General features: G+C 33.8%; 1 protein-coding gene across 1 annotated transcript in view; it reads left to right on the top strand.

The window, feature by feature from the left end:
* LOC105168930 overlaps positions 1,962–8,994 on the top strand; it is an 8,572-nt gene continuing 1,539 nt past the window's right edge. The window contains exons 1-5 of the mRNA XM_011089142.2: positions 1,962–2,345; positions 5,180–5,349; positions 6,909–6,967; positions 8,663–8,688; positions 8,816–8,994. The exon at positions 8,816–8,994 is cut by the window's right edge and continues 28 nt beyond it. Coding sequence (XP_011087444.1) covers positions 2,180–2,345; positions 5,180–5,349; positions 6,909–6,967; positions 8,663–8,688; positions 8,816–8,994 — 600 coding nt within the window. The 5' untranslated portion in view covers positions 1,962–2,179. The remainder of the gene's footprint in view (positions 2,346–5,179; positions 5,350–6,908; positions 6,968–8,662; positions 8,689–8,815) is intronic.

Here is an 8,994-nt window from a genome sequence, read left to right on the forward strand (position 1 = left end):
TGTACGAAGACTGGTCTTTTGGTTCCGTCCCGTCATTTGTAAGTTGTTCCATGATTAGTGCTCCCCTCGTCTCTCCCAAAACGTATTGTACTCCCTTTTTTGCCCTTCTTCAATTAATAAAATATATTAATTAATAATATCAAATATCTTGTTTTTAATAATTAAAAAAAACTCCACCTATATAAAAAAATATTAATTATTATTTTATTTAATAATTTTATATCTAATACTCCGACTTTCGACTTAATTTTCAAAATAATTTGGAAATGGAAATGTTGGGAGGTGGAATGGATTGAAATGTTCAAAGTAGGGGCAAAAGGGGAATTGTGATCGTTGACTACTGCCTTCTTTATTGGCCGAAAACCGCGTTGCACTTTCAACGCCTTGTTTGGCTCATTTTTTTTATTTCTTTTTTTCCCTTATACTTTTTAATTAATTATTTCATACGGTGGTGGAGTCCACACTCAAAATATCTTATGAGTTTGGACTAGGTTTACTTTGCAATTCCAGTCCTTTATAATTATGATATTTGCAATTTTAGTCTCATGCTCTATAAATTATAAAATGTTCCAAATTTTCTTTTAGGGACAGTTATATTTATGCTCTTAGATTTATAGTCTATTTATATAAATTAATTTTTTTTATTACAAAATTTTCTATATTTTACTCTCAGCTCTTCGGTAAAATAAATTAATAAAATCTATAATATAAATAATGAGAGCATTAACTTTGTGGGGCTGTCCTAAGCAAATCTCAAAATATCACCAATAATTTTGTGGATTTTTAGGTGTGTAGATAAGTGTATTATCCTAATAGTGTTCTACCAAAGCAAGTGATGACACGAAATATGTGTTCGGGACCCAATATTGAGTTAAGAGCTTGCAAGCAAGCTTGATCGGAATACGAGAATCTAAATATTTCCTCTACAACATATTAATTGGATTCACGTCACGTGAAATTGAAAGAGTCCGCAAGTTTATTTCAAATATACATGCAACTTTGTTCATGGGCCACAACTTATCAATATGTATACGTAGGAAAGACTTATAAATATTGGAACGAAATAATTTAAGGTTAAATACTGACAAACTCGCATTATGGTTTGAGAAGTTCAGTACCTGACGGGATTAAACATACGTTGGTGTTGATTGTCCTGTAACAATCGCCAATCAACAATAAAAAATTTAGTTATCTTACAGGTACAAATACAATTTTTTTTATTAAGTTTATGAGATTATTATTCATGCTTTTATATTTCGTAATAAAATAATAAAATAATTTAAGAAAGCGTGTTTCACGTGCAAAACTATACTAATCCATAATTTAGTCTACATACAGTGAAGCAACAAATGGGTCTAGTCATTTATGATATTTTAATATAAATCGGGTGAAATACTTTATAAAAATTAAATGTGAAAGACTTATAATAATTAATTTGGACTATCAAAGTACCAATTAATTTAAATATGTTTTTTTTGTTATATTTAATTTTTTTTTTCTTATCGGGTTTATAAATGTATATTTGGTAACATATATTTTTAATATTTATTTTATTTAGAATTAATTTATAATCAATTATTCATTAAGTGATATTATTTTATTTTTCCGCTTAAGATATTATTTTAAATTGAAATAAGTTTTATCATTTATTTATATCCAAAAGATCACTAATAATAGAGATGAATGGATTAGTTTAATTTGAAATAAATAATTATATTTGTATATAGGTGTTAAAAGAATAAATAATAATTTAAAGCGGCGGTAGAGGTAGAGGAAGTGGTAGTGGATGACATGAGTCCATGAGCTGCTTTGGGACAGCAGTTGAACCGCTTCGGATACGGATAGGCAGCCTGCCTTCCGACCGTACAATACTAAACACTGTAAAATAAGAAATACCCAAAAAAAAAAAGAAAAAAGAAAAAGAGAAAGCCCCAAATTCAACGGGAGAAATATTAGGAAATATTGAAGAAAATAAAGAAAAAGTGGTTCATAGTTTTTCCTCATCTCTCTCTCTTTTCTTTTCTCTCTGCAGTTTCCCCAAAGTCCTCTTTCAAACTCCACTTAATTTTTACCTAAATTCATCGCATAATTCAGTTCCGTCTCTATTTATCTTTTTATTTTTTTAGTATTTGTCTGCTAGATCGTGATATATCGGGTTCTGGGATTGGGAATTGGATATATGGGGTTGGGCGCCGCGGATCTTCTGGACGACGGTGATGGAGGTGGAGGGGGCAAGGCATCGGCGTTGGCGGCGGCGGTGTCCTGCTCGATTTGCTTGGATGTGGTGATGGATAGCGGGGATAGATCTTGGGCTAAGCTTCAATGCGGTCATCAATTCCATCTCGGTGAGTGAGGAATTCTGGAATTTGTTGGGTGCTGATTAAGATCTGGCCGGTTTTATTTGCATCATTTCGTGGTAACTGTTGAGTTTTTGTTTGGAGTTATATAGAATTTACAGGGTGGGTACAATGCCTTTGTAATTTGTTTAGCTGGAATTACATGGTCTGCCCTGGCGTTATTTAGTTTAGAGTCTCGGTTGAACTTTTTATTTCTGAATTTATAGGCTGCAGTTTACACAGTTTTAGGATCTGGAAGTGAAGTGTTGATGTGGATGTGGGATTATTGGGAAGGGACTTGAGAATGATAGTGGAAATGATTAATTGTCTTGCAACAAGTAATTTGTTTGGTAACTGGGAGCAAGTTTGGGAGGTCATTGCTTTGTGGAAATAAACTGTGTCAAGTGATTTAGCAATTTAAGATTTTTGGACATAGTAGAATTTGCCAGAGCCATTTATTCATGTGTCAACATACTGGTTTCTTGATGAAATCTGGGTGGGATATTTCAGTATATCATATTATCTGTAGTGAGATTTGTTATCTTCTGAATTAGGTTGATCGTAGTGCTCAAGGTTAGTATTATGTTCATCTGTGTGTGATATCATTACTAGTAGGAAGTAGAGTGCTTGGTAGATGTATCAATATGTTCTGGGCAAGGTAGGAGTGGTAGATACTGCCCACTGCACTAAATCTTTCCTTAGGGCTGCCCTGCTGAGGGTGTAAAGAGCATCTGAGCGTGTAGGGTGAAGGCAATTGGATATGTTTGATGTAAAAACAGATTGAAACTAATGTTTTAGGTTGTATCTGCAATGCCAATTGCCAAGTTCTGTGCTTTTCCTTTCTCTTTGACGCCAGCCTATTTTATGGCTGGCAAACAAGAGACATCACAAGATTAATTATGTTACATGGGAGTGTCTTTATTACATTGAAAAGTGACCTTAAATTTGTCTTTCATGAATGAATAAGTAACATGTATCAATGATTTTTCTCGTCCCATGTTGAAATTTCATCCGTTGCCTACTATTTAACTTCACATTTTTTCCCAAATGAAATATTGGACAACTTAGTGTACTAAACTATTCGAATAACAGCAAAGATAAAAAGAAAGTGGAGTATTAATTTTTAGAATAGGTAAGTTGAAGCATTAGATGATTTGAGTCATTTGACTTTATAGTTCAGTAACATGACATTTGTTTGAGAAAGAGAGAGTAGTCCATAAGATTTACCACAGTCTTGCCGAAACTATTATTCACCTACAATTTTTATGAATATTCCATCTCTTATGACCATCACCATTGGTAATCTTTAAATCATCTCACAACATGTTTGTGATACATTGCATACTAAAAAACTCTCTTAAAAATTATAGGACGGGCTCATATTCTACTTTTACCACTTTCATGTAATATATCCTCAAATTTGAATTGGAAAAAAGATTCTAAACTGGCAGAACATTCTGAAGTATAATGTCCATCTGTTTCCAGCTCCGTCCAGAAAGTTCCCTATCTTCATTTTGTCTACTGATTCTGTTGCATGTACTTAATACACACTGCACAGCCCATGCTTAAAAATGCAAACTGTAATTGGTTGGCTACTTTTTTAGTGTACATGCATGATCTTTTTCTGTGATACTATTGGTTTATTAGGCTATTATCATCACTATTTGTTATTTGCATTAAATTCTATTCACATTTAGCATGTGTAATTTATTTTAATTTTATGGTTAGAGGTGCGTGTGCTTGTTGTCGATATTTATTGTGCGAATAGAGTTTAGTTTAAGTTCTTGACTCTATTGTCCCCTAGCCAAAGTTAATGACCGAAAATAATCTCTATCAATTTGACAGTTGTGAATTAAATGTTTTTTCTTATTTTATTAGAGCGTACCAGGCTATGATTGAATGGTGATATTTAATAATCTTGATTGATAGAACTATGATAAATTTGGATTGATGAGATAGTTGCTCAATTTGATTTTATGAGCAATCTTTTAAGAAATTGAAATGCTGGCCTAAAGCATTACAGATTAAGTAGGAAGTATCCTAAAAATAGTTGAAATGAGTCTGTATAAAGTTTGAAACTTTAGAGTTCCAAGGAACATTTTTAAGGATTGTGAATTTGGTGAAATTCTTTATTGCAAATGTTAGGCTTTGTTTCAAGGACTGTCCTTCAAATGCTTCTGATGTATAACACTATAAGACTCTGAAATTGTTAGTCATTATTTCCTTACTGTAAAGGCGGCCACCTCTATGTGAAAAGTTCTCAATAATCCAAGCCGTTGATTGTTAGCTCATGTGTGCGAGAGAGTAATAAAGCTATTATAGAAAGAGTTACAAAAATACTGAAATATGCTTAAGGAGGATGATTCACATTTGTAAACTTTTAAGCAACCAACTATTTTGGGGGTGGAATTTTGTTGGTCACTTACTGGTAGCAGTAACATGTCAAGCACCTTATTGGCTTATTTGGCCCTTAGTTTTAGGTCAATGATTATAGTATTTGAAATGACAAGAAGCTATTCCAATTATATGATGAGCACAATAAACTGCATGATATTGGATGGTTATCTTTCAATTTTTCTCTATATACATGTGAAAAACCTTTTTAGTGACTGATTTTCTGCTGCATTATTCTGTGGAAAATGTTTTGCAAGCATGAGTTTCTTTTGACCCTTGTTAATGTTTATGTTTGTTTTAGCACATAAGACATGGGTGTTAGTCTTTGGCAAGCACACAAGTTACAGTGTGAATGAGGAGAGTTCCTATGGAAGTACAACAGTTGTACAGGGTATCTGCATGCACAATTGCTTTATTATGTATTGACTTTATTGTGTATAATTTGCTAGATTGCATAGGTTCAGCATTCAATATTAAGGGAGCAATGCAGTGTCCCAACTGTCGGAAAATTGAGAAGGGACAATGGCTTTATGCAAATGGCAGTCGTCCGCTGCCTGAGTTTAGCATGGATGATTGGGCCCATGATGAGGATCTGTATGATCTAAGTTATTCTGAAATGGTAATCTTATGAATCTAATCCATTATATTTGGGAGCCTAGATTTAATTTTGTTGTTGGGAATTGGCATGTCTTATGCTCAGTCAAGTGAATCCATAAACCTTTTGTCATTTAAGTGTGCTTATTATTTACATTAGAATCCAAAGGAGCATGACTTGAAGCATTGTATCTTATGTTCTGTTACTCCTGATACTCTTTCTCAGTCTCATCTCTTGGAGCATCATTCCTATTCTGATGATGCCATGCCTTTTCTAATGTGCCATGACATTAACTTCTTATCTGATTTTGCGCTGCTTGAGTGATGCTGTCTGGGTTCTCTTTGTATTATCAAAGATTACACCACGTTCATGTACTCAGGAAATTTTAGTCTAGGCTTTTCTGTTATTTCATTTTATACTTCTTGGTATATTATATCTGTGTTCTGAAAGTTGCATCCTACTGAAGCTTATTGTTTAATTAGTACTTAAAGGTTTACTTATTAGACTACCTGATTTTCTGAACAAATATTCTATCTTTTAGTTCATTATTTTGATTACATCTTAATGGTCCATTCTGCATCAGCCTTTCAGTACTAGTTTACTATCAGCTTTTGGGCTGTTTCATTGATATAAATCTACTTCCGTACTTCGGTTTAAGTTTCTTTGGATGCCTATATGTTCCACTTTGTTGAAAGCAGTTTTTGCTCGTATCACCTTTAGCACAGATTAATTGGCTAACCCCACGTCGCCTATATCAACATGACAAGAGCATATAGGAGCAAGCTATGGGCTGTATCTACTTTAGGTTGCTTGAGGTCGAAAATGAGAATAAAAACAAACGTCAGGAAAGAAATTGGAAATATAATCAGAGGAGATAGTTGGAGGACTGAGCATATATTTACCTTTTTGATGGGTTCCTTGGGTATCATTTTTTCGATACATGTAAAAGTTAGAATTACCTATCATATGGCTGCTGCTTTATTGCTGCTTCACAGACTGACACGGATCCAAGTGTAGTTTAACTCTGATATCTCATTGCTCTGTATTTATGCTGTTAGATTAACCAAGTAGCCACTCTGATACTTTGTTTTGTGCATTTTATAACTGAAAGGTTGATTTAATCATGAACAAGCAGATCGTGCATGTTTGTAACTTCATGAAGTTTATTGTCAAAATTTGGTGCTTAGGTGGATGACTTCTTTGGAACATGTGGTGCTTATTTTGTTGATTAAAACAATCCCTATAATTGGTCTCCTCCCCTTTTACATGCCAGAATTTTGCTTCCGTAACTGGTGACCTGGACGTACTTTAAAAGAATTAAACACTTAAAAGTTCAGGAAGAGAATGTGGGACTTGATACTTAATGAACTTTTGTTTTCCCACCATGACAATATTAAATCGTGTTGTTTATAAAAATTGATGAGGTCATTAGGTGTTTATCTTTTGATTTAAATGTCATCTGGAATTGCATTTGAATTGTCTGTTCCCACAACATATAATTTTACAGCTTATTTTTTGAGAATTAAGTTGAGTAATCTAGACTCTACCAGATTTTACTAACATTGTTAGTGATGAAATTGCAGTCATTTGGCGTTCATTGGTGTCCGTTCAGTGGTTTAACTAGGCTACCGTCATCTTTTGAGTAAGCATCACTCAACCCGATGAGTTTATTGTTGACTAATTTTCACATTCAAATCATGTTTCATTATTGGCAATCAGATGGATGATACCCCCTTGAACAATTTTTATATTCTGTTTGCCACTTGAGTGTATGAAAAATAGTGTTCAAAGTGTTTTGCATTAGAAATAAGGTAACATGTCATTTTTGGCATATCTGCATGAGGCATCAACTGCTCAATAATATCAGTAAGCATTAGTTTTACCAGATGATGCCCAATACTATTAGTAGGCTTAGCTTTACCTTTTGGTTGAGCTGTATGTTTTTCATGAAAAATACTGATTCCAGAAATTAGGTTGTTTAACTTACTTTACGGCTTCTGTACAAGTCTTCTGAGAAGAAAGCTTGAGCTTATCACAAAATGCACTTCCACTTTGTTAATCAGTAACATGGCAAATGATGCTGTCTTTACACCTTATGTTCGTGTTAATCACTTGCGTCAAACAATATGGATAAATATAAAATTAGTGAACCATGCAGTGGTTTTATACCTGCTCTGCATGGTGCTTGTAGTTCAGTGATGGCCTGATGGCTGATATATATGAAAATATGATGTACAGGATAGATCATTAATACAATGTATATATGAAAAATATTTAGTTGTTGCTGAAGCTTGATGTTGGTTGTTCATAACCAGAATAACAACTACATAGCTGTGTGAGATCTTTCTAGTTACTAGTGGCTGGAATGACAGTTTTTTCTTGAGTTCTATGTCTATACTACTGTTTATGAGACTATTGTGACTTGAGTTACTTTGGCAGAGTTACTGTTTGGACACTCAGGTTAGGTCTATCTCTGTCCCAAATTAACTCTCCCTCTGAACTAGTTAATAAAGCATACACAAGTCCTGATTTACTGTTGGAACCAAGTCAGAAGTTTATGTATGAAGCTTACTCAACTCAAATGTAAATATCGACCTCAACATTGAAATTTGAGCTGATTTATTCTTTGTTAAAGTGTATTTATACCTCAAGAATCTTGAGTAAATAGAAAAAAAATAACTATGAAGGCAAGTTTATTCATAATGTACAATGAGTCTTGAGATCTGTCGAACAGCACATCTATTTGGTTTACTAAATGTTTGTTGGCTATATATTCAAACACAGTAGTTCCTAAGGCTGCAATAGCTAAAGAGAGGAGTTGCTCGTCTTAGTTTCTTGCCTTGGAAACTCCTGGACATACTTTAGAATGACTTCTGTGGTAGATTTGGCTGTTTCTCAGAAACTAAACAATAGCCATTTTGCAAATTTACTGCCAGATAATCATGTGTTGCATATGCAACATGGTTACAAAGATGAGGAATATTTTACGTACAAAGAAAACGAACTTGTCCATATTATAACTTTAACAATTTAATCAGAAAAGTAGTCGATGTTTGGAGTTTGTGTATACAAATTATGTCCGTAATTCTATTGTGAGAATGTGGATGCTGGCAGAAATATTACCATCAGCGTTTCAATTCTTATTGGTTATTTATGCATGTTGAGAGACATTCTTTAAATTGCCTGATATTTGGTGTAGGATGTTGAATTAGTGCAGCAACATCTGTTAAATATTGTAACTTTGGTCTCTTTTCTGTTGATATTGCATTTTGTGTTTTTTGTCAATGCAGTGGCCATTTAGCTAACAATGAGTTTGCTTTTTTATTTGTAATTGCAGTGAAGGAGAGGTTCAATCAAGTGCATGTAAGATTTTGTACCTCTATCTAACTGCGAAGGTTTACAGCAGGGTCCTGTAATAGTTTGAGTTTGAGTATTCTGCTAAGGTTTACATCAGGGTTCTGTAATAATTGATGTTTTTGTTGTTTCATAGATCACGATCTTCTCGGACACCATGCCGTCTTTGCTGAACATACACCTGTGTCATCCACAACTCATCCTTGCCCGTACATTGCATATTTTGGGCCAGTTCATCCATCTTCTTCAACCTCCAATGGGAATGTGTCTGATGGATCTAGCTTTAATAATCACTGGAGTGGTCTGTCTGTTCCA

This window comes from Sesamum indicum, linkage group LG8 (assembly GCF_000512975.1).
Source record: "Sesamum indicum cultivar Zhongzhi No. 13 linkage group LG8, S_indicum_v1.0, whole genome shotgun sequence".
Lineage (NCBI taxonomy): Eukaryota > Viridiplantae > Streptophyta > Magnoliopsida > Lamiales > Pedaliaceae > Sesamum > Sesamum indicum.